The following is a 27,431-nucleotide window of genomic DNA, read 5'->3' as shown; positions in this document are numbered from 1 at the left end:
TTTCCATTTCCTAACAAATGGAGCAATGTCATTCTTTCTGATGGAGGCATAGAATTCCATTGTGTATATATACCACATTTTCTTGATCCATTCATCTACTGAGGGGTAAGTATATTTTATATATGAGACCTTGGTCTAAGTCATAGCTGATAAAAATCTCTTCCCATCTAATGGGGCTTTCTATTTATCTTGTTAAGTACTAGACATATGAAAAAAATGTTCAACATCTTTAGCTGTAAAAGAAATGCAAATCAAACAACACTGAGATTCCACTTCACTGCAGTTAGAATCCTACTATCAAGAAAACTAACAATAACAATTGTGGGTGGAGATGAGTCTCAAAGGGAATGCTGCTACACTGTCAGTGGGAATATAATCGTGTTCAATTACTCTGGAAAGGTTCCTCAAAAGAATAACCACAGATCTTCCTTATGACCTAGCAATTCCATACCTGTGCATGTATCCAATAGACCACAAAAGGGCCACACTAAAGCTACCAGCACAACTATGTTCACTGCAGCATTGTTTACCATAGCCAAGATATGAAATCAATTCAAATGCCCCTCAGTGGATGAGTGGATCACTAAAATGTGGTATGCATACACAATAAAATTCTACACTTCCATCAAAAAGAATGATGCTTTTACTATTCAGAAGGAAATGGAAAGACTTGGAAAAAAATAATGTTGTGAAGTAAGCCAGACCAATAAACAAAACAAAACAAAACAAGTTTGCATGGTTTCCCTCATTTGTGGTAACAAGAATGTGCCTATAAATCTACAAGTAAATATATTGAATGGTAAGGGAAAAGAATACATGGGATATGATAAATTATACACCACTCTAGGTGTTCACACAGATGAAACCAAAGGAGGATATTCTTAGGAGAGGATCATATAGGTACAATATCTATGTGCATCTGACCATATAAAATAATATTTATCGAAATGAACTCCAGGAAATGGCAAGAGGTTTTTTTTTGGTTGCTATTTTTGTTTTTATGTCTTTTTGTCATTTGTTCTTTTATCTGTCTTTAGGAAGCTAAGTGGGGCACAGAAATGGTGTCACAAACAAATGGTGAACAAATTCAGTAGTGATACTCACTAGACCCTATTTAGAAAATGAACTATACAACTTGTGGGTGGGGGTTGAAAGGAAAAACTGGGAGAGAACAAGGGAAGGGGGTGACATTGTTCAAAAACAAATTTAACAGACTTATGTGACCATAACCTCTCTATGTATTGCCTTTAAAATAACAATAAACAAATCTAAGAAACTATTCCTGCACATTGTGTTTTTCCCTGAAGCTGATTCATTCAGGTCAAAGAAATATGAAAATCAGATATGATGTCTTGTACAATGGCCTCACACTCAGCCAAAACCAGCTTTCAGAACTGGAAAACTCAAGTGAGCAGTCACCTTCATGCTATGTACACGAGAAGGGGATAAAAAGGAAGGTGAACTTTAATTCTATGCAGAAAATAAGATTATAAAACCAGCTAAAAATGTCATGTTAAATATGGAAATAGGGAGAAAAAAGTAATTAAGCCAGCCGTGACATCTTTTTCTCCCACTCCGATTCAGTTATATGTAAACAGGGCCCCATTCTGACAACTGTTTAGCTCAAGGCACAGAGCTGAAGTATTAGAGATAATGGCAGATTTATTAGATTAACTATTGCCAGAATCTTTTAGTGTCCTAGATAATTACTAGCTGTGGTATATATCAGAATGGCTTCAGCTTATATTGTTGTGAGGGCTATGCCGTTCCTTGTAGGCATTGATGTTGTGTCAAAAGTGATATTAGAAAGTTTATGCTTAGTTATGTTTCATTGATTTCTGTTTTTTAAGTTTGTGTGTGTTAAACAATCCATATCTGTTTTTCTTTCCTAAATTAGGAAAAAAAAAGATTTGAGCTTCTGTAAAGACCCTGGCTTTTTCAGAAACTACTCTGCTATATTTATCATTTTAATTATGGATTTGTTGTTATTAGACTTTTCAGTGAGTGCCATAAAAATCCTTTCATCAAATTCCTACATTATATTTTCCTTCTCATTTCATATGACTAATTTGCAGCATCTTTTTGCATACTTAATGTCTGCATTCTGGATCTAATCTCTCATTCTTTGTGAAATGTGCTATTTTTTACAACCTAGTTTGTTTATTAGACTTTTGCAAGACATTGTTTTATTGCTTCATTATATCATCCTTAATTTATTAAAAAAATTTGATTGCTTTAATAAGTTATATAGCTTTCCTTAACACTTCCTAATTTTACATAATGGTACCAATTATTTCTTGGAAAAAAACCATGAATACTTTACCATATTTTTCTATATATATATATACAGAAGATTATTTCTTTTTTATTTTTTATTGTGAAAATACTGTACAGAGGGGTTACAATTACATGGGCAAAATAATGAGTTCATTTCTTATCAAGTATTGTTTCCTCCTCTTTGTTTCCCCTTCTCATCCCTCCCCATACTCCCCCCAGAAGATTATTTCTTATTCAATCAGTATATTTACTTATTTCCACTATTACACTATTGAAAATCTATATTATGATTCAGAAAATAATTATTAATTATTAGGCCCTAGAACACCAATTATAGGCAAGCAAATGGAACAAATAAATAATTGTAAAATAAATTTTCTGTGATATTAAAATGATTCAAAAAATAAATAACATTCATTTTCAAATTGTCCAATTCAAATGGAGTTTTGTCTGACTGATAATGTAATTTCCTTGAATTGTCCACCCTGCGATAGCATTAGAAGTTAACAGTGCATTTACTGATTGCTTTCTGTGAACTAATCTGCGTTTTTGCACATATATATTCACTTAGTCTTCCCCCACAAACTTTGAGTATCTTTATTTTACAGACAGTGAAGTGAAAGACTTCAGAGCTTTAGATATTTCATATGAAGCCTCTGCAGTCAAAAACCTGGCAGACTGTGAATTTTAATCCTCCATTCCCTAGTACTTAACTGTCAAATGTTATTTGATCACTATTTGTAGAAACATTGCTCTTAAGGTTGAAAATTTTCAGTTTAGATAGAGCAGGTAGCTAACGTATTACTTCATTCTTTCTGAAGTCTTGTTAAGTACAAAAAGTCACATTGTATATGAAAAGACAAGCAATTTCTGGTTGTCCATGTCCCGTAGAGACTGACTGAAAATGACCCACTCCACATGGACCCACAGGAAAATACACATCTCTCCTTGTCTTTCCAGTGTCCTGAACCAATACATGTTCAAAAGTAAGAGAATGGAAATAACCATTAGAAATGTCACAGGTGGAGATGTTCACAGGCATCCCCTGCTAGGACACTAGCCTTTTGGCCTTTCTCTACAGATTTATGTGTATATGCTCACATATGTGTATGGTGTGTATATAGATAGAGTATATGCTTATATGTGCAAACATGTATTCAGTTTTGTTTCCATGTTTATTTGGCCAATTTCTTTTATTGAAATTTCACAACTTAGTAAATTATCTTGCTTTTATAATGTTTAGCTTTTCTAAGGACACATACTAAGTCCAATAAGTTAATTTAGAATTTTAAAGAAATGGGCCTTCTTCTACTTGAGATCACTGTACAAATACATCCATTATGTCATATGACTTATGATATAATTTAATCAGCTTGTTAGTCCCAATATTTTTATTTTACATCAGTAGACATCTTTTGGAAATAGCTTATTATTTTTTACACCAGTAAAAATTTAATCAATTTAGGTATGTAGGAAGCGTGTTAATTGGAGGAAAGATAAAGAGGAAGGAGAGAAAAGGAATAAAACAGTCATTTCATTTATCTTCAGAGAATCTTGTGTAAATCTAAAAGGAGCAAACCACTTTTTTTTTTCCTCCTGTACTTCTGTTGTTTTATTGTTCTCTGTTGTTAGGATTAGAGTTAATTCGATAAAGCTAGTTTTATGACTGTATTTAGTATTAGACTTCAATAATGCTTTGAAGGTTATCATGTTTGTGGAAACTAACCCAAGAGTCTATTTAATTCGGATCTTTCTTATATAGTAAAATATATTTTTATTACATAGTAGAGTTAAGATGTCAAAAGCCAGAATAATCAATAATCTTTCAGGAAACAACTCAGTTGTATTTGTAAAATACATGTAAGCTTAGTATTTCTGAATGCCTAGGTCAGCAAGTGCTATTTGTGTTCTGTTCACTTATCTTTTTGATTTTTTCAGTTATCATTATTGTTGTGTTAAGAGAAATTTACACAGAATATTCAGATTCTGTTCACCTATGACTTATGTGGATATTTTTGTACTCTTAGCTATGTGTCCAGTGATTTCAAGACATGAGTTATATAGGTTTGGAGTCTCTGAAATTTAATCACAACCCAGTTTGTACCTGTCAGTGTGCCATTTTGTTTTGACATCAAAGAGAATAGGTTTTAGTGATTTTCTCTACTTTGAGGCCATTGTCAAGGATAATGATGATTATATGGCTTATTATGTCTTCAGGACTTTTGGTAGGCATTACAGATAACAAAATCTGCTAAAGAAAGCAGTTTAGTAGAAGGCAGAAATTTTGTAGAAATCAAAGATTATTGAGCATTTTCCCCTTTGATTATAGTTCTGGTGATATAAACTGGATTTTTAAATCGAATTTTCTGTTATACTTCTGGGTCATCAGATTGATTGATAGGCAAATATGAGGAATAATTGTAATTTAATAGCTGCTCCCTACTGTAAAGCCTGGTTCTGTTACTCAAAATCACTAACCATTGAAACCTAAGATGTGAGTGTAGTACTTGGAAGGCAGTACTTGAAGCAGAGTGACAAGATGTAATTTGCTATGCTACAATAAATCATACATTGATTTTTTCATTTAAAGAAAGTAAAATAACATGGCAGAAACATTCTGCTGTGAAAAATATCAATAAGACTCATTTCTTTACATTTGCATAGTAGACAACATTAGAGTCAATCACTTTGAGGGACATTCCATAATTTAAATCTATTATTAAAATTTTTGTTTGCTAAGATAATCAGAATACTATATCTATATTAATGATAAAATGTTAGTTTATTTCTTTAGTCCACACCTGAAAAGATTTGACACAATTTCTTCTTAAAGCCATTTGATATTTAGCCTTCTCCATTTCTACAACATTTATTTTTTTTCTTGGAGTGCAATGTTGTAGAAATGAAAAAATGACAGTATATTTGGAAATAAGTTTTAAAAGGAATATTGTGTTTGTATTAACATGAAAGAAAATGTGTCTGTTAATGATGTGTGATCTACAGTTAGTGTACAGCACTTTTTTCAATTTTCATCTTACATTTTAAGGAAAAATATATTTTTCCATTAAGTCAAATACTTTCCAAAAATGTACAAATATGAAATACAAGGCATAAAACAGTTATTAATATGTACAAAAATATACTATTGAATATCATCTATTTATAAATCTATACTATCCATATCAAATCTCTCACTAAGGAGTTATGCATGCATGACATAATTATTACAAATAGAATATTGAGAAGTGATTGATTATTAACTTAAATACCCATATATATATGTATATTAGCTTTTAATTCTAATGCATTAGTAAATAAGAAAGCAATTTAAGCAAAGCTGGACCAGCAAATGGTACTAAAATATAAAAATTATTGATACAAATTGAAAAAGCCACAAAAATCTTTTTAAAAAAGCAAACAGAGCAATTAATTTGCAAGAATTTTTAGAAATTATTTTGTAGTCCTTCTTGACTTACAATGAGATAACCTCTTTATAAAGCTATCCTAATTTTGAATATATATTAAGTCAAAAGCCCATTTAATTTATCTAACATAAACATCAAAGATTGTTGGAAAACACAATGTGCTATAGGTGGCTGATTATTTGTATTCTTGATTGCCTGTCTGCATGAGAACTGTGACTCCTAAAGAGAATATCATACCCTATATCGATTGCCAAGATCAAAACCCAAAAGTGGGTTTCTACAGACTTTATATGATTTTTATAATTTCAGGGTTAAAAAAGATCTTAATTTGAAATCTCATAGCTGAGGAATGTCAGTAATAAAAGTATTTGGTATAATTTGGGTAAATATAATGCATGTTTACTGGGAGAAGTCTATCAGGTCTTGTAGTCAATAATATCAGTTTAGCATATGTTCTCAGTTCCTAAGCCAAGTTTGTTTATGAACCATCACATTCTACTTTCAAATTTGTTTTACTTTTACAGAATGTACTTTTTAATTTATCCTATCGCCACCTCTACTGATTTATATTTTGAAATTGCTTTTAGGGCAGTCTGCATTCATTTCCTGGCGTGATTGTAACCAAGTACTTCTAACCTAGAAGTTTTACACATTAGGTACCAGTGTTGTCACACATCTGCAGATTAGAAGTGCGAAATCAAAGCACCAATAAGGTCATGTGCTCTGAAGGCTCATTGCTTCTTCCCACTTTCTGGTAATTGTCAGGAAACCCAGAACCACCTTCGCATCTCCGTGGCCCCATGATGTTTTCTCTGCCTGTCATTATGGCTTGGTTTTTTCTCTTCTGACATCATTTTTTGATTTAGGGCCAATTCTAATTCAATATGACCTCCTCATACTCAATTACGTATGCAAAGACCTTGATTTTAAGTCAGTTCATATTGTGATGTTCTAAGTGGACATAAATTTGGGAGACATGATATTTAACACAGTGAACAGTCTATAGCTGATTTCTTCCAAGTTAGATGAGGTGTATTTTCCTGATTAAAGCAGTTCTGTGATTTATATAACTCTAATTACATTATATTTACAATTTTGAATATATCTAAAAATACATTAGGTATTGAGTTTGGATTATTGCCAAGTGCTGCTAAATAGCTTTTATTTAGTGAAATAATCATCAGGTAAAATAAAAGTCCAGTTACTGTTAGGATTGCAAATTTAAGAGAACTGTGCCACATGTGGAAAAACAGTGTGTCTGATAATAACAAAATCAGAATAGAGAACGTACCAGCTATTTTTCCTTATGTAGCTTTGACAAGTACTACAGAATTTTAAGTTGAACATAGTAGTAAGCTAACTATTGATTATTTGTCTTACCCCTAAACAAATACTGGGTGCATTCTGTGTTCACTGTATTATCATAAATATCACAATAGGCATAATTTAAGCATATGCATAGCACAGACTTATTTCCAGGTCTTCCCATCTGTTGTGGGAGTATTCTTTAAGAACAGGCAGGAAACATAAACAAATTAAATAAAAAGCCAAGGGAATAAAGAAAAAATAAAGAAACATCTGCAGGCCAACAGAGAGAAAAATGTTTGAGCTACTTGTTTTATTAGGTACTCAACCTGTTTTACATTGGAATACTGAACAATTAAATTCCAGGGGAGAGCATGCAGTAGATGGTGAATAAAGCTTAAGACCTAGAAGAATAAGGTGGTTTTAAAGATGAAGTTACTGTTCCTGAAAAACAGGCCATTTTACCCAAAGAACTTTATTTAAACAGAAATTGATTTCTCATCTCCATTGTACATTTCACTAACAGTAATGCAAAACAAAATGTTCTTTCTTGTTTTTCCTCACTCAGGAAGTATATAAATTATACATAACATATCTAAGACAGAAGCTTACAAAGAAAACAAAGTAAAAAATAAAATATGCATTGCATTTCCTTAATTTTTTATTATGTACATTTCAAGGCAGATGAAAAATAGCAGCTACTATTAAAAGTAATATGTATGTATACATGCATATATATAGATATGTATGGAATTATTGTAAAGTGATTGTAAATATGTGTATGCATATCTATGTATATATACATATATATTTCAATATGTATGATCATTAATAAAATGCACTTTTAAATATTAGCCAAATTATGTGTAGTCAATTGTTTTGAATTATAGACAACATACATTGTGTAACTAATTTCAAGATGCAGTAAACATTTTTATTAATGCTTTGGTCTTTGGGAATACTACAGAATAGACAGTTTCTGACTTTAGTTTCAGGGGTTCTGGTTGTTGATATCTTCTCTCTGGAATGGGTATTTATTTTCATTTACATAAATGGATGCATCATCATCATCATGGCTGTTTTTCCCATAGACTTAGGATTCATAGGATTACTTCCTATTGTTTCCATCTCACTTAAATTGAAATAACCCCTAAAGTATTTTCTTTTTCAGTTAGACTAAGTCTTATGTACCTGGGGAAATGTCAATGGCAATATTTCTTAGGGATTGACCAATCTCAGGAATTTTAATATAACAATTAAAATCGATAGAGGAGGATTCATGATTCAGTTGGCCCCTTTTTCCCACCTGGTTTTTTCTCTTTGTTAACTAAAAAATATTTTATTTTTCAAGCATTCCCGACTTTGCTTTCCTTTGCTATCCTCACCCTACACACCATCACAGCTAGACTTCAATCTGTTGATCTGCTTCCTCCAGGTGAGCAATTTCTTCATCTGCTAGCTTTCTTCTCTGTGGTCAGAATTTTACCTGTTACATAATGACACTCATGTGACTGTATAGTCATCATGCAGAACTTGTAGACTTGATTTCTTTAAAGAAACAGTAGTAAGTAATTTAGTGTTACTTCTGCACTAGTGCTACTAGCATTTCAGAAAAAAAAAGTTTCATAGTAGTAAGGTTTGAAACAATATTTGCACTGTTGATTCAAATCAGGTACTTTTTGAGTTTATTATTCTTGAGTTTTAGTGGTTAAATTCCTAATTATCTCAAAGTACGTGTAAAACTAATACTAATTTCACCTTATAAATAGTATAGCAAATGCTAAGGAAGAAATTGATGAAATGGAAATGGGCTGTTCAGGAAAGAGGAGGCAGGTTGCTTTCTTATGATGTGAAGTTGTGGGTTGAAAGTAGACTGTGGGTATAAAGTACTGTTCTAGCCTTTATGTTACTAAAGAATTCTGGGTCAGCAAATCATTCTGTCCTCTTGGACAATGATAGATTATTTTTGATAAGTTTCTTTTCTGAAAATGTGTTCAAGTCTGCTTTGCACATTATTCTGAATTCTTTATATATCATCTTGATATAGAGTCTTAGAGGCATGACAGAGCTAAATTTATATAACTTATAATAACTGATGAGACTCAGTATTAAAATCCCTTAAACTAGATAACTTTCGTCAATGTATTCTAATCTCCATATATGCTCTAGAATTGATGTAGAGGATTTGGTAAAGCTTATTAACATTGAAAACAAATGGGTGGATTAATTGGAAATTAGAAAGAATGTTTCAATCACAGGTAAATTTTATCTCACCGTAATATATTTTTCTATGTCAGGATTTATGCATCCAACTTTCTGAATCATTTGAATATATTTGAAGAATTTAATTGCTTTCTGAGTGTTTTGATCTTTACATAGGAAAAGTCAAGATATGGGAGAAAATGCTTATATTAGATTGTTGCTGTGTTGAAAACATTCCTGCCTATTCTAGCAATCTATGAATCACTATTGTATTTATTTGTATTTCTTTACTTATGACAGAGAGAGAAAATGTTTTCATTCTTGTAGGGAAACAATTTCAAATTGAAACAAAATTTAAGCAAAAACTTTAATGAGTTAAGATATACCTGTCTTTGATTTTTTGAATGGAAAGGTGAAGTTTGAAAATGCAAATTGTGAATCTATCTATCTATCTATCTATCTATCTATCTATCTATCTATCTATCTATCTATACATGCATAATGTACATAAAGTCTTGTTGTTTTTAAGTAGCTATGATTTCATACTGATTAAATTGAACATTGACAATTTTAGCAATTCAAAGAATCTCAGAGTTGACTCGTGTTCCATTGATAATAAGTAGATGAAATTGTTACATACGTTCAAATATATATTTTGAAAAATAAGTGCTTAATAAATATCTAAATTCATTTCTTTTAGAAATTTTACACAAAGCTGTCTGCAGATATATTTGTTTTTAATAATAATAAGAAGAAGAGGGAATGTTTCTAGCCACCAAGTACTTCTAATATTTGTTGCTTTTTTGCAATACTACACATAGGTAGATATATTTTCTTTGTGATGACATATATTTTTATCAGATCAACAAATGTACATTTACTAATTTACTAGAAACATTCCAAATCAAGTAGTTAAATTATACTCTGTTCCTAGGTAAACCTTAGATTCTAATATTAGGTAATTTTAGATTAAAAAATTCAGTCATCTAGAACTGATAAGTCCCCTACAAAACTTCAAGGTGAAGTGGCCATTCATATTCAGGTTGTTGCCTCCTTTCAGAAGAGACTTTATGATTGAGATTTTATGTCCAATAATTTACCACACTTTCTGATTGATATATTTAGTTATATTTACTCAAGGAATTTTAGAGTTAAGAAGGTTTCTGTGGTTTTCCTAAGCATCCTTAAAAGAGATTTGCACAAAGCAAATGCATAGTTTTGAATTGTTAAAATTTGTCATTTTTTCTGTGCTTGAACAGTTTATGTGGGCCATACTAGAATTATTTGAATACCAAACTAAGTAGTTGATGTTACATTGTATTTCTTTAAGAAACATGGAAATTCTAAAAAAAAATCTTGAAAATAGTTTGACAATAGCAACAAATCACTTTTTTCCTATGATTAAGGGAAATGCTCAAATAAAGCATGCCTGAATTAGCAAAGATTGCTTTAATGAATTCTCCCTGTGATATTAATGTCAATTAGTTTTTAAAGTAAATTTAGGATACAAGTCTAAAAATAAATTAGGTTCTTTTCTTTTTGGCTGCTATTCCCAGGAATGGATGTGTTTTACTTTTATCACCTGTGCTTTGTTCTGGATATGGCTGATATCAATTAAATCACTGAAAAATTCTCCAAGATAAGAAAATTATTTTAACTCCATTGTAGACTTCTTCTGGTATCAGTATGCATTCCATGAGGAATGCTCATATCCTTTAAGCATATAATTTATAATTTATCACTGAGATTCAGATATAGCCATCTTCAATAGCTTTGGATCCTTGATTTGATTCCATAACAGGATAATCAAGAGAGCACACCTCTTCTCTTTTTATATGAATTTCCTTATCTCTTTTGTAAATTCTTCATTGCTTCAGTATGTTTTAGTGATTACAAAATGCTAAAGCTGTTACTAGAAAAATTACTTGTCATTGCCAGTAAAACCCATTATAAAAAACATTTCAGTATATTTACTCTAGAATATGGGTATTGAATGTATTGATTTTGCTTAAATTTTCATGCATGGGTTGACCCAATAACACATAAAAAGAAATCAGCTTCCAATAATCTCATCCTACACTTACAGGTACTAGGAATGGAATATTTTTAAGGAAGCAGTTTCAAAGCATTTTTATAAAATGCCAATTATCTTTCCTTTCTTGTCTTTATTTATATGTCAATAGTTAATATAATAGTATATTAAATTACTTTAGGATCAGTAGCTTAGAGAAAAAAGTCTGCTTTTAGAGGCCAAATCATTAAGGTTTGAACTACCTGTAGTTTATTTGAAGCATACGATTGAATGCTGTCAGTTTTAATATTATTTTGGAAATATTCATTTTCTAGGAGGCCCTTTTCAGTAAAAAGAGTAAAACTGTGTATTATTATCTTTTGTATGTGTGTGTGAGAGTATGTGTTTGTACACATACACACAAAAGCAGTTATGCATCTGTAAGCATTCACAGAAGAATATCTAGCTCTATTTTTCAAAAAATTTATAATGTAAGGGACATTTACAGGTATCATTTATGTAGAAGAATGGTTTCCTATATATTTCTCACTTCTTAAAATATTTGAAAATGCATTTTTTTTCCCTTAAAGGAATATTACATTTTGAAAAACACTGATTTGAGTCCATCTTCTTTGGGAACCACACTTTATCTAATTCAAGGTGACAATTGAAGCTTTATCTTTGGAGTTGAATTCTTTGAGTTTAATGAGTTTGGTGGTTGGAACCTAGGATATCTTTGAAATACTAAAGTATTAACATTTAAAAAATTCATTCTCCTGGATTCCCATATCCTATTGACTAACTTATATTACTTATTAATAAGCAGAAGAAAATTAGCTATTTGTGTATAAACCCTGTTATTTTCCTAAGAAGGCTAAACGTGAATACAATTTTGATTACTTGTTCTAAGAATTTTAAAGAAAGAAGAGCTAGAAACAAAATGAACTGCAGGATTTAAGTTGTTAAATACATATACCTCCCCAAAGAAATCAGATAGCAAACATGAGAGTAAAACACTTAATAACACAGTCATGCTTGATTTTTACAAAACATTTGGCATAATAGGCATGCTTTTATTGACCTTCGTTACAGGATTATCATTTTGCTAGGAGAATGACTTGAATGTTAGATGTGTTCATTCTTGTCTTCCAAAATGGTGTCATTATCAGAGTTGGAGTTAGCTTGCAGAGGCAATACAAGCATAAAGAAAAACATCCTCTCTAAAAACAAGTAGTAGCATATTTACAGTCTTGGGTCTGAAATTCACAGAATTATTTAAGTTGCTAGAATTTAAATTTGTCCTTGTGAACTGAACAGCTTTTACTAACTATTGCCTACAGAACATAGGTTTCTCACTGAATATAAATCAAGTTTTTTCAAAAGATGAATTAACTCTTTCAACACTCAAAAGTCATGAACAGTTTTAATTAAGTTACATGCTGATTATAGCTCTTGGATAAAGTATAAAATACAAAGACAGTTAAAAAAAGATGCTGGATTATTTTACATATTGCACCCTTAGAAAGAAAAATAGCAAAAAGAAAACTATGAAACATGAAAGAAGCCTAGATGATTAAGTATAGGTTCTTCATGGATTTCCTTAATTTAAAATCATAAAGAGTTAATTTTTTATATATAATCCTTGACTTTGAATCTCTATTTTTGTGTTAAATAATTGTCTAAATAAAAATTATTCCAACCTCAAAGTTTGAGTGGAATATATCTTAGGTAATATTGGTTTGTCTTATCTTTGGAAGTGATATTCTCTGTGTAACACAGAACTTTGGGCTATTATATAAACATGACACTTAATAGATAGATATTTCAATATATTAAATCATATATGTGTCACAAAAATACAAAGGTATTATGCACAATCTTTATAGGTCCTGGGATCATTCTGAAAACAGACATTGCAAGCTCACAGATGAATGATTCAGCATTAAATAATCTATTAGAAATAGTTGTTCATATTTTAGAATACCAATAATTTCCAATGTCTTCTTAAATTTTCCTTTACAATAGTTAAGGTATTTTTTCATGTTTAGAGAAATATGTATTTTGAAAGGATGTTTCATCAAAAAGAATCTTGACTCTCAAAGAGCATAATGTCTTTCTGAGATAGATAGATGGAAAGTAATAAAAGTTATACAGCAATGCTAGAATATACAATTCATTTAGAAAATAATGACCTTTTTAATCTGACATAGCAATGTTCATTTTGGATAAAAAATTTTATTCATTCTTCTTGATATAAAGGATAAAAGATATCTAAGTTTCAAAAACTGCCATATTTTTTACTCTTCTTTCTTTTTGTTGATTTCTTATTTCTTCCCTAAGTACCTAAGGACCCCTTTTCTTCCACACTCTTTGCCTTCTTGTGTTTCAAAAGAACCCTTTAATCTTTGGGGGATGTGATCATATTTGATTATTATGGTTGGTTAATAATAACAGAAAAGGAACGAGAGAAGAGAACTAAAGTTGATATAGGATGAAGTACTCTAAATCAGAATTATAAAATGTAGAATTACACTGTTAGTACTGAAGTCAGTTGAAATCAGCATATGGAGATTTTTTTTATTTCAGTATGAGAGGAGTTGAATAAGGCACAAATAGAAAAGGCAAAACTTGGGAAAAGAATGAGTAATCTTGTTCATACCTTTGAGATCAGAGAATGATGTCAGATTCCATTGTAGCAATTGTAGATATCAACATTCTAGATATATGTTTCCATAAATAATGATGATTTGTATGCAGCTATCCTTATGTCATCACAATTTTGTATGGTCATAAATGTTATCCAATATTTACCCAACTAAAGCACTGAAATAATTCAAGATTTATGAGACATACGGTCACCTGCTAAAATATCTTGTGCTACATTTCCAGTTGAATTTGGGCTTTTATTTAGAACTTTTCTGTTTTCAGTGTTGCTCAGTGGTAGAGTATATACCTCGCATTTGTGAGGCCCTGCGTTCAATACCTCCTACTGAAAACCAAAATAACAGTGTTTTTATTCTTTCACATGTTCACTAATTTCACCTGTATGTTAGTTCTTTTGGCATTGTAGCATAAATGATTGGATGTATGAAGCCAATCCCTGTGAAATGCACATTGTTCTGTAGTGGTTGTTTCTCTTTCTAATCCTTTTGTGTACAGTGAATTTCCTATTCCATTCCATTGAACTTTGATCATCCTTTGAAACCAAGCATCATCTCTTATATGAGGCCCTTCACAATATCATAGGTTAGATTATTTTTCTCTGGATTTCTGTGGATATACATTCTTATGACATAGGTCAAAATGGAATTGCTCAAGAATTACTTCCTCTATGGTAGTTTCAAATCTGGTTGCTATTTTCCACTCAAAACTTAAAACTCCTTGCCAAAAGCTATAGTCTTTGGAAGCCTGAGAATTTAAAGGAAGATTCACTTGAGTTCATTTACCATAAACCTCTGCCTGATTCAAAATGTGTTCCACAACATCCTACTAAAGCTATCTCTGCTGAAGCCCTCCAGTACCTAGATATAAATGATATATTTATGCTTTTTTATCTTATGAATTATTGGGTGCAACTTCTCAATTTGAGAGTAATTGCTGAGCTATTCACATCTAATGCACAAAATTCACTGTGTTGGGATGTTTGACATACACACATGCATAGAAAACACATTCTGTTCTTCTAGCACAATACTGAGTTAGAACCAGTTCTCTTAAGTGTATCTGTTAGGAAAGAAATGACTATTTCCTGTGCCTTCAGTTCTAAGCACCTACTACTATCCAAGGTGATCATGGGACTGGAGGAAGATGCACAGCTAAATTTTAAATGTTAATCTCTGAATAGTGTGCCACAGGACACACATATTTTTTGCTATAAACCTTCAATTCATAGTTTACATTCTCATTGTTGTCTATACCTTGTGCTTTCTGTTTTGCATCTGTTCCAGAATATAAATTTTATTTCAATCTTTCTTATTTTTTTTCACCTCATAGGACTGTTTATGCTGTGATTTAGACCAAAACAATGACACTTTGAGATACATTTTATTACCACCCAAAAGTCACCCTTAAAACCATACCTGAAGATGTGCAAGTGTTTTGAGTAGTAAGTACAAATGCTCCTCCAAGATTCAAAAGCAACTCCAAACATCCAACTGCAATTGAATTCACTTGAATAGGATATTGTAAAGGCCAGTGGTTTCTTGTATCTAAATTCATCCGTGGCAATACACTACAAAGCATTATGCGATGCAGGTGCATGCTTGAGGACTGGTACTTTATTGCTGCCATGGTTAGACTATTTATTGGCATTATAATAATTTCCCCTTCAAAATGTACTCTCTGCCTATCATAAGCAGAAAGAGTGGCATTTCACAAGTAAAGTAAAATCTGAATTTGAGGTTGGTAGTTCATGCACCTAAAATATGTACTATTGATAGTATCTCTATTATATATAGTTTCAATTTTTCCCCTATGACAAAATGTTTTCACTTCTCAGAGACGTCTATGTTGTGTCCTCTTCATTATATCACTGGTGAATGTACAGCATTCTCATGATATGAGCACATTGTCCTTTGCTTTGTATTAAAACAGCGAAGAAGAAAAAGTGCATGTCATATGTATATATCTGTTTATCTTTCATGATGTTCATAAGTAGAGCAGCACAGGTCCAGTGCACTAATACAAAAAAAAAACAACAAGAAATGTCGTACAACAGCATTTAGCTGGGTAAGTGACTAATTTTCCCATTCCCATTTGCATTTTCCCTTCTCATCTTTGCTCTTCCCTGAAAAACTGACAAAGCAAGACTACCAAAAATGATACTGAAATAAAGTCAGGTAGTCATGTGAATACATTTAAAAAAAGAAAAACCCCTGTCTATGATAAAATAGTGCTATAAGATTTTTTTTTTAATTCAGACATAGGAGATGTCGTATTGAGACAAGTTAGCTATGCTGCCCTGTCCTTAACATTGCAAGAGTGAAATTCATTCCTTTCTCCTAGGCAGACTGAGTGAAACCAGAGGTGTATTTTTGTGAAACATATTAGTAAATGGGGCACAGAAGTCACAACTGGAAATAATTTGTATGAATATAAATTGCCAAGGTCTCAGTTATGTGGAATGACTCACAGTAGCACCACACCAAGTGTCAGGGTTTTATAGGATAGCAAAGGGAAGTAAGTGAATAATAATCAACATAGCCCAGAAAAGAAAGAGCAGTTTATGTTAGAGAAGTGTCAGTTCACAGGATGTGGCAAATTATGCCAACTTAGTGAAGGAAAAACCTGCTTTATTAGTATTTTTTAATATATTCTGACATGATTTCTATTTTAGCATTGATAATTTTTCTCTGTCCAGTTAGAATATATTTGGATTAACTGCAATTCATTAGGCTTACAGAGAAATATGTGTACATTCATGTGTGCCTCTGTGTGTGTGTGTGTGCACGCACGCGCGTGTGCACGTCTGCTAAAGAAAGAGTAAAATCAAGTTATTGTTTACAGCACTCAAACCTTTTCGTAAAAACAACAACAACAACAAACTGCTGCCAATGATACGAATCAAAGGTCTTATCTTCTCAAGGTTTTTGGCTAGATAATCAATGATGAGCATTTAGCTTATATTCTGATGAACTAATGGACAGAACACTATCAGCCATAAATAGAGATGGTGCCTATTCTACTTCTTTAAACAGCTAATTAAGTGTTATAAAAGCCTAGGTTGGTGAAAGGAAGGTAAATTAAAAATAAAAAAGGAACATGAGAACAAATAAAAAGTGGGTTTCCATTTATAGAGCTGTCTACTTGGAAACAATTCTAATTTTAAGATGCTGTTAGAAAGAGGGCCAACCACCACAGAAGCTGTTTACAAAACAGAAACAAAACCATTTTGTTGGTCGTCATAAAGCACAGAATACTCTATCTGTTCCGTGTGGCCACCACACTTTAGAATGTCCTTCCTGATGGTTGCCCTGACTTATTACAAATATCAGTAAAAAGAAAAGAAAGTTTCGGAAGGGGAAATCAGAAGCACATATGTAACTCAATGTTGGAAACCAAAAATACGCAGATGGACCAATATGAGAGCTACACAGGTGACAGGTAATTTTGGAATGCAGGACAGGAAATCCTTTTGTTTTGTAACATTCCCCTGTTTGGTGACAACTGAGTTGCCATGTAATTTTTGCCTTAGGGATATTGTATAGTATTTTTCAAGGAAAATAAGCTTAAGGTTCCAATTTATGATAAGTTCTTACCCAAGAGTAACACAGAAAAGAATAATGATGTAGAATCCCTTGGAAGTTAGAATTGGTTTTGGCTGATCTTTTTGATATTGCTTTCATAGATGACACCACAAAATTACATAGGTATTCCACTCAAGGGTCCCAAAATATCTACTTTTGGCAGAGCCTTACTTAATCTTTGTTGATCATTGATTTCAAAACCATCTTGACTCCAGATTTTAATATTTTATTGATTTATGTATTTATTTATTTTTATTTATTTATTTTTTGTTGGTTGTGAGGCCTGAACTCTGGGCTTGAGCGCTCTCCCTCAGTTCTTCAGCTCAAGGCTCGCACTCTAGCACTTGAGCCACAACACCATTTCCAGATTTTTTTTCTGTTTATGTGGTGCTGAGGAATCAAACCAAGGGCCTCATGCATGCAAGGCAAGCACTCTACCACTAAGCCACCTTCCCAGCCCAGATTTTAATCTTAAATTAGGAGCATTGCTTTTTATAGAGCATTGCTCCTCATGATATCATGACATTGAATAATGAAATAACAGTAACTCCTGCAGCAGAATGCTAAAGAACAGCTAATTGGTTTGGATTATTATTTTTTGTTTTGTTTTGATGGTGTTACTAGAGTTTAAACTTGGTTGGTATTTTACCACTGGTGCTATGCTCCCAGCCATTACTTGCTGGTTATTTTGGAGATGGGGAGTTTGAGTAAACCTTTCTGCCACAAGTGGCCTCCACCCATAATCATCCATGCTTCTTCCTCCTGAGTAGTTAGGTCAAGTGTGAGCTACCAACACCTAGATGTTTTAATAATATGATAAACTAAATTTGAAATGCTTTTGAGCTGATCAGATTTTACATCTATTGCTGTGGAACACAGGGGAAAATGTCACTCTTTATTTTGCTTTAATTTTTAGAGATAAGGTCTTGCTATGTAGTCCAGGCAAAGCACTGAAATAACAATCTTTCTCCCTCATTCTAGAATACTGATATCATAGGCATATATCACCATGCCTGTTTTATTGATTTTAATCCAAAATATCTATACATACACATATATATTTATATACAATAATTTTGTCAATATATTAACAAATATATATAATGTATTTGCTCAAAAAAATCAGAACTATCCTATTATGTTATCTCTTACATAAAGAGAGAATACTTTCCTATTCACTTGCATTTTTTAATTAAAGTTCCTTATATTAATGTTCAGGAATTTTTGGTTATAAATCTTAAAAAATAGACCATGTCTAGACAAAGCTTAATTTTATTAAATCATACAAATGAAGATCTACACACAGGCAGAGTTCTGATTCAGTCAAAAAGCAAAAACTACACATTCTGCAGTTACTAGGATTATATAACATCTTTTGCAAAAGTATTATATAAATTAAGATACAAAACTGAACTATGGTTACTGTAAATACTGCCCTTTCAAAGAATGTGATAGTAAGACAATAGGAGCATAGAAAATGACTTTTACATTATTTATTTATTTATGTTTGAAGACAGAAATACACTTCATAGCCCAATCTGGCCTTGTACTTGTGATACTCTTGTCTTAGCCTCCATGAGTTCCAATATAATAGATGCACAGTACCACCAAACTGAAAATGAATCCTTATACTGAAATTAGACAAAGCCAGTGCCAGTGAGTCACACCTTTAATCCTGGCTACTTGGAATGCTGAGGTCTGAGGATTAGGATTCAAAACAAGCCTGAGCAAGAATATTCATGAGACTCCAAACTCCAATTGACTGTCATAAAGCTAGAAATAGGGCTGTGGCTCACATAGTAGAGCCTTTAGTATAAGAGCTTATAGACAGGGAATAGGAAGTTGGCTCAGTGGTAGAATGTTTGCTTTGTATGCATGAGGCCCTGGGTTTGATTCCTCAGCACCAAATAAGCAGAAAAAAAGTGGGAAATGGCACTGTGGCTCAAGTGATAGAGCACTAGTCTTGAAGAGCTGAAGGACAGCACTCAGACCCAGAGTTAGATCCTCAGGATTAGCACTGAAAAAAAAATACTGGAAGACATTAAAATTATGTGATTATCTCATGTTATTTTTGGGAATTATACATTGAAGAGATCAGATACTGTGAACTTTACCTATAGAAAAAAAATGCCCAAAGTTCTGTCAGTTAGACTCAATAATTGTTTTGTTTTGTTTTGTCTTTTCTTCATGAGACATCCATACTTAGTTCTGTTTCACTTACCTGATTACTATTTGGATTATACATTCCATATTACAAATTGAGGGAAAGGATCTCACATTTGACCAAAATACAAAGGAAAACCAAAAATAAATATTAAATCTATTATTTCTGTTTTAATTTGTTCTCAGGTTTTTAAATGGCTTTCTAACATAAATACTAAAACTTTTTCAATTAATGGCAATCTATATAACAGGCTTTTAAAAATGATTCCTGTAGTTTTTGTAATTACACATGTTTATTATCTAATCTGTCTCTTTGAATAACAATTTGAGTATCTATCTTTATAGATGTAAGGTTTGAGAGAAAGTATGCTATATTATTATTTTCCTATATTGCTATTCTTTATTATGTTCCTATATTGCTATTCTTTATTATATATATTTAGTTTTCTGGGAGGACCTAAAATATATAATAAGAGGTACATATGGCCAAATTATTTCTAGCCTAATTGTCTTGTTTGAAATGGTGTGTGTGTGTGTGTGTGTGTGTGTGTGTGTGTGTATGGGCAACTTTTCCTTCAGACTTGATTCTTTCTTTGCTTCTCTTCCCTGTATCCCATTTACCTTACTTTACTCTTTCTCTACTTTTCTTTCTCTTTAGCTTTTCCCTACTTCCTTTCTTCTATCATTTTCCATTATTTCACCCCAATTTATTTCTGTGTCTAGCTAGTAATTTACTTTATGTTATCTGTCTCTCTCTTTTTTAGGGGGGTCCGGTTGTGGGGCCTGAACTCTGGGCCTGGGCGCTGTCCCTCAGCTCTTCAGCTCAAGGCTAGCACTCTACCACTTGAGCCACAGCACCACTTCTGGCTTTTTTCTTTTTGCTTATGTGGTGCTGAGGAATCGAACCCAGGGCCTCAGGCATGCAAGGCAAGCGCTCTACCACTGAGCCACCTTCCCAGCCCTCTCTCTTTTTTTTAAATCTACCTACTTATCTATTTATTCATGTTCTTTCAGAAATGATTCTACTCTCATAAACTCCAACTTGACTCTTGGCAGTTATAGTTTGTTTTGTACTCATAGTTTCTGCTGTTTATACAAAAATGTACATTCGATTTTCTTCAATGTCTGTGAACTGCTGGCATCAAAATTACAATCTAATCACAAGGTGTACAGATTATAATGTACCATAATCAATGCTCAAAATTTGTTCCGCTGGATGTGACATAAAGGAGTCAAGTAAAAAGCTTCGGATTTTCAGCCCTGAAGTGCCAACAATCATTTTATGTTGGTAGTTTCAAATTCAAGGTCGATTTACATTTTCTTACCTCTGCATTAGTCTCTCTCTATCTCTGCCCCTCTTCTTGAATTCATTCAGCATTGACTACCCAAACGCCCAAAATGGAAGACCAGTCAATATTAGAATACAAAACTATATTGGCTTATTTCAAAAGAGTGCCTTGGTTATAAATGAATTTATGAAAATACCTCTCACTTTAAAATGTACAAAAATACTAACAAATGAAGCCGTCTGTAAAGTTGTGTTTTTGAAGGGTAAAAAAAATAGGTTAGATTAAGTGATATAATTGTTTGAAATATTCACTAATAGATATAAAGGCAATGTAAATCATTCTCATTTGGAATCAAGAAAAACAATAGTTGATACTGATTATTTCTAACATCTTTCTGTTTTTATTTAAATTAATCTCAACTCTAAATATAAAAGAATGCTTCTCAGAAGGTAGTATATGTCTAGACTAGGGTCATCAAGATTTTGGATTCATGTCCTTCTAATAGCTTTTCAAGTCATTGATCATGTATGAATGAGCCTACGATCTAGAATTCAGCTTGAGAATTAGTTCAGCAATTTTGTTCAGCAATAAACATTTTATTTACTCTTTAAAACATTACAAAATAAAATAGATATAATCTACTTTTATTTTAGTATTTCACAAGTGTGAATCCTACATGTAGGAAATACCACAGTATTTTGATCCTGTCAGGATGCTATTCTGATACTTGATCCCACACTTGGGTCTTCTAGGAAATCATTTCATTGCTTAGTCTTTTTGAGATGAATTGTCTGTGGATGTGTTTGGTGATTTGTTTATAGGCGTCAAATGTAAACTTAGAAATTATATGTCACTTGGAAAAGTAGAAACTGTGAATTTAAGGCTACTATTAAAATGGATTATTTTCTATTCAAAATATTTTCAATGCAGGCATTTTTTTCCTACCATGCACAGGACATCATATATTTGTAGGGATTATCTAGCATCAATTAAAAGATATTCCTGGTGGATGTTAAATGTGCAGGGAATTCTTATCCCCATCACATGGAGGTAAATTGTAAATATCCTCTCCTGAAAGTAAAAAATGGATCATTAAACATAATGGAAAGCACCATCTGTAGAGGAAAGGGACAAGTAGAAAAGTGTCATTCAAAATAATATTTAAAAATATTGAGGTCAGTGGAACTACACCCCAGTTGTTAGAATGAAGGAATTGCTTTTATATTTCCTGGATCAGAATCTTTAAAACAGGATCATTAAAGTGTGTTTTAAATAGGTGCTTCATATGTCAATCAGCAAAAGATCGAAAAATTCTCACGGAAAGAATTATTATTTAAACAGGAAGTGATCATTTGGCATTAATCCTGTATGTTACTCATTGAGTAAATCCATTTTCACCTACTTCCAACCAACAAAAAAAAAGAAAACCTCAAAAAGGTGAAGAAAACAGAATACCTGATCCGTAAGCATATCAAGTTGTTTTGTTTTTTTTTAAATGAATGCTTTTTGACAAGCTTCTTCATAAAACACTCTGATAGAAAATTCCATTTGCCACTCGCAGTAGGAAAAGCAGGTTTTGAAAGGAAATCTTTTATTTCATGACTATCACCAAAATAAAAATTATAGGTAAAATAAGGATAAAACACTTCTCTGAAAGCAGCTTAGGACTTGTTATGGAAGTGTGCAATCCACGTTTTGCCCAGTTACTAGATTTGAAAAATTAATCCTGATAATCCTTTTTGAAGTTCACTGTTTCTAGGATGGGTTATACAGAACAAAGACTGATCGCCCCAGGAGATTGGATTAAGTGCTGCTGTATTCTCTGGAGCCTGATTCTCCAATGGCCACTTTTTTTTTTTTCTTTTCCCCAGGCTATGGGAATTCGTTAATATCTAGAGAATAGCCTTAAATAAAACCATTGTCTCAACTAGCAGGTTTATGCAACCATCCTGAAATGTTTTAATTATTGTTTTCTTTTTCTTTTTAATTAAGAGACCAGAGGTCAAGCAAGCCAACAGAGTGCTGAGCATTGCTGTAGTAGAAATCGAAAGGAAACCCTAATGATTGGATTTGCTGTCTTCTCTTTTGTTTTTACAGAGCCGGAAGAGTGCGTTAATTGCACAGATGAATGCCGAGTGCTTGGTCATTCTGATAGGTGTTGGATGCCCCAGTTCCCTGCAGCCAATCAGGCTGAAAATGCAGATTACCGCACAAATCTCTTTGTACCCACAGTGGAAGCTAATGTTGAGACTGAGACTTACGAAACTGTGAATCCCACTGGGAAAAAGACTTTTTGTACATTTGGAAAAGACAAGCGAGAGCACACTATTCTCATTGCCAATGTCAAACCTTATTTAAAAGCCAAACGTGCCCTGAGCCCTCTCCTCCAGGAGGTCCCTTCCGCTTCCAGCAGTCCAACCAAGGCATGCATCGAGCCTTGCACCGCAACCAAAGGCTCCCTGGATGGTTGTGAAGCAAAACCCGGAGCCCTGGCCGAAGCAAGCAGTCAGTACTTGCCCAATGACAGTCAATACCTGTCTCCTAGTAAGCAACCGAGAGACCCTCCCTTCATGGCTTCCGACCAGATGGCAAGAGTCTTCGCAGATGTGCATTCCAGAACCAGCCGGGATTCTGGAGAGATGGGTCCTGTCCTGGAGCAACCTGATCACCCCAACAGGGATCTGGGCAGAGAGTCTGTGGATGCAGAGGAAGTTGTGAGAGAAATTGATAAGCTTTTGCAGGACTGCCGAGGGAATGACCCAGTCGCTGTGAGAAAATGAGGAAAGCAAGCAAGCAAGCAAGCATTGGCAATTTCTTGTCTCTTCTGTTGAGTTAAAAATAAATAAATAAATAAAAGTGATCGCTCCTGGTGACAACCCCTTTTATAAGGGATGGACGAAGACCAATGCTGCTTCAGGCTTTTAGTGAACATCTGAGGTGCCCACAAGTATGTTCGTTTCACTGCTGTTTCTTTTTTCAGAAATAACAATGGTTTCATTTTGACAAAACTTATATTTAGGACAGAATGAATGATGCTTAATGAGGAAAGAAAAAGAGAGAGAGAAGAAAATGAAGAGAAAAGAAAGAGGAGGATGAGGAGACGTGTAAAACCTTTTGACAATCTGTTAGGAAGGTTTGCACTGGTGTGAACTGAAGTATTTCTCATCACTCTAAGACTGTCCTCTGTGATTTATGCTGACATATCTGTTTACCTATTAATCCCATAAAAAACAAACAAACAAAAAACAGCAGGGTCATAATTTGTGATCTGTGGTGGATTTCTAGCAACCATCACAGGCTTCTACTGAAAGTCCGAAAAAGACCTTGCAGTAGTCCAAGCTACACCAAACATTAATACATAGTTGTGGTAAACATTTCTGTATAAAGTTACCTGCCACACATATAAACACAAAGAGCATTCCGTATCATTAGTCAAAAACAAACAATACAAAAAAGCAAAAACAAAAACAAAAAAAACAAAAAAAATTCCTTCCCTGGTCATTTGTAAGACACCTCATGTCGTATAAAGATAAATGTAAAAAGAGATATAGTCCATTTTGTCCAGCACACATGTAGACTAATTCACTTCATTAAAAAGAAGAAAATTTAGGACAAGGTAAAATAAAATAAAGGAGAAAATTAAAAATGCCTAGTGAGCATTTTAGTGTCCAACAAAGATAAACCATGATAGGTTTGTTTTAAATTTGACTTAGAAAAACATCCTGAAAAAATGGTTAACATTGAGTGGCAAATATTCAGAGAGAATCAACATGATGATTATGCTTTATTCATTTGTGGACACTAAAAGAGCTCAGGAAAGTGAAAATGTCTTAGACATACACAAATCATATGACCATTTAAATGTGCAAATGTAAGAAGATTCAATGTGTTTACATCAAATGACATATTTTTTATTGATTTATTGCAGATTCCGTGCATATGAGCCAAATTGTTGAGTGTATAAGAGCTATATTGTGTATTTTATTAAATTAATATATAGTTGTGTTGCAAAAATATTTGGGCTTATATTGTAAATGGCAAGTGTTGCCTCGGTAGCTGTCGAACTCTATGAGTTTTGTTTTTCCCTGCTTCCTTGTCCCCATGGAGTGTGGGAAGCAGTGCCTCAGAGCAAAGTCTCTCGTTTAATGTATAGTCTACCAAGTACTACAGTAAATAATCTGTTCAGAATGTGTTTGAGTGAGCTGATGGAGCTAACTGAAAGGTCAAAAAATTACATCTGTCAGTCATGTTTCTGTGCAAGTCCTTGTAGAAGCTTTTATTAAAGTCATGCTAAATCACAAGAATTACATTTGTACCAATACCTGAAACTTTATCATGTCATATTTGATAACATACAGTTTCTGCCTATGTAGATAGCCTATCATTAGTTGGTTCTCAAAAGTATCTTCAGTGGTTCAGATGTGTGTCTCCATTCTATTTCAAAAAAAAAAAAAAAGAAAGAAAGAAAAACATGACAATTGCTTTAATGCATGTTTGGTACCAGCACTGGTTATTTGCAGTGTGTAGTGTATTTCAAGACATCTGGGTCTTAACAAAAATCTGTTTTCCGTATTACAGTGTCCCTCCACTTCTTTTTATTGGTGTCCTGTAAGAACAATACACTTTTTCTTCCATTCTTTGGTTGTACTTTTTCTTATGACATTTACCAAGTTTCAAACGTACTTCCATTTGAGGCTAAGAAACCTTTAATTTCAGGAATTGGGGAAAATAAAGTCAAATTAACACTTTCAGAAGTTGTAGCAGATGGGAAAATGCCTTGATTGACATTTTCCTTCAGCATTTTTTTTTTTTTTTGGCATATAACAGCTTCATGGCAAACAGTTTTGAGCCCATATCATAGAAAATGTGGTGCTGAGTTAAATAAAGGCTGTTTGTGCACTGGAGCAGAAAAAAAATGTCTTATTTGCAAACTGGTGGAGAATTCTGTGCCTTCTTTCCTGGCCATCAAGCCAGTGTAGAAACAGTATAAATTTCATAACGTCCTTATACTCAAAACAAAAGCAAAACCAAACATTGAATTAAATTAAGTTTTTATAATTTGAAACTCAAAAAGTTTTACTGAAAATATTTCCATCAAATGATATCAAGATTTTGGACTGTACCTCGTTCGTAAATAGCTTTGGGGGGAAAGAGTGGATAACTCTTATCAGCCTTATTCTCTTGAGAACTGTGTTTGGTTCCTATTAACAGACTTTCCAAAGCTCTACTCCTTGTTTTTATTAATCAATGTTTAAATTAGAAAAGAAGGGAACTTGTACATGTGAAAATTGACTATATTTTGGACAATTTATGTATCTGAAATTTGTTTTCTGTTACATGATGTTGTCGGCTTTTTTTTTTTCAGTTTGCCAAGAGACTACAGGTTGCTTTAGATTGATAGTTGAAGTATGATGGCAAATTGATTTCTATTTAGTTTTACCAAGTGTTGCCTCTCTCTTACTAGACACATAATCACTTAGTAAGATCTAAAGCAGGATATAAATGAGATCAATAGAGTATGGTTTATTTTTAAAACATGCTTAATACAAAGTAGCCAGTTGTTTAATTTGTTATATGTGTCTGAAGACTTTGAAACACCAGAAGATTCTAATCAGTTGTGCCAATGTAGGAGGGACTTACCTTCAGGCTCTCTATCACCAGTGATTTCCTAGCATTAGCTATTTATCACATTCTCTGTATTTAGTAATGATTATTTATTTACAAGTTGGTGGTAATTCAGCAATTGGGACTCTAAGCTTTTGTAGTTGAGGGAATCATGCTTTCATTCGTTCCCTGGCAACTATCTTTATCACAGACCTCTGGTGCTTGGCTTCCAAGAAAGCCTATGAGATGCCAAAATTCCACTTTTGGGGATCCTTTCCTCTAATGGGTAATGCATAATCATTGAGATCTGAAGAGGTTTCAGCATAATTTAGAATGCTTAAAAAAAGTTCTAATGTACATTTTTCAAACACTAACCCTCAAGAAAATCCCAAATACTCAAAATGAAAAGTTTGGTACTACTTTTTCTTTTTGTTTCTATTTACCCATCCCCCTTTAGGTCCTTGCATAACTGAAGTTAAGCACAGAAAATAAATTTGTTTATGAGCATCTTAGTAATAAGAAAATGAAAGTTCTAAAACTGTCTTACTGATGAACTACAACTTTTTAAAACATCAATAATAAAGTAATCTTTTAATGAGATATTCAGATGAATAAATTTTTTATCACTAAAATAGTAAGAATCAGTGTTAGTTATACTATACCAAAGTAAACATTAAAGAGACATATCATATGTAATTTCAAGGAATATTTTCATGTTGTTTCCAAACCTTACACACTTACCCTTACTGCAGGCAACATTCAAAAAGTGACTCCCTAGTCTATAAATTAATTGAAACTCTAGTTGGGAAATTGACTTCCTCCCCTTCTCCCCCCCCCCCCCCCCCCCCGTTGCAAATTGTCTGAGATCTTGTAAATCATGACTTCACTTTAAAGGATCTAGACCCTACTC

At 32.9% G+C, this 27,431-nt stretch overlaps 1 protein-coding gene across 1 annotated transcript in view; it reads left to right on the top strand.

Moving 5' to 3' along the window:
* Positions 1 to 23,961, top strand: part of Pcdh17 (protocadherin 17) — a 91,812-nt gene extending 67,851 nt beyond the window's left edge. The window contains exon 4 of the mRNA XM_013033402.1: positions 23,015 to 23,961. Coding sequence (XP_012888856.1) covers positions 23,015 to 23,697 — 683 coding nt within the window. The 3' untranslated portion in view covers positions 23,698 to 23,961. The remainder of the gene's footprint in view (positions 1 to 23,014) is intronic.
* The last annotated feature ends 3,470 nt before the right edge of the window (positions 23,962 to 27,431 follow it).

Source organism: Dipodomys ordii, unplaced genomic scaffold (assembly GCF_000151885.1).
Source record: "Dipodomys ordii isolate 6190 unplaced genomic scaffold, Dord_2.0 Scaffold1, whole genome shotgun sequence".
Taxonomy (NCBI): Eukaryota; Metazoa; Chordata; class Mammalia; order Rodentia; family Heteromyidae; genus Dipodomys; species Dipodomys ordii.
The sequence above is the reverse complement of the archived record's forward strand: the minus strand, read 5'-3'. Positions and strand labels throughout refer to the sequence as shown.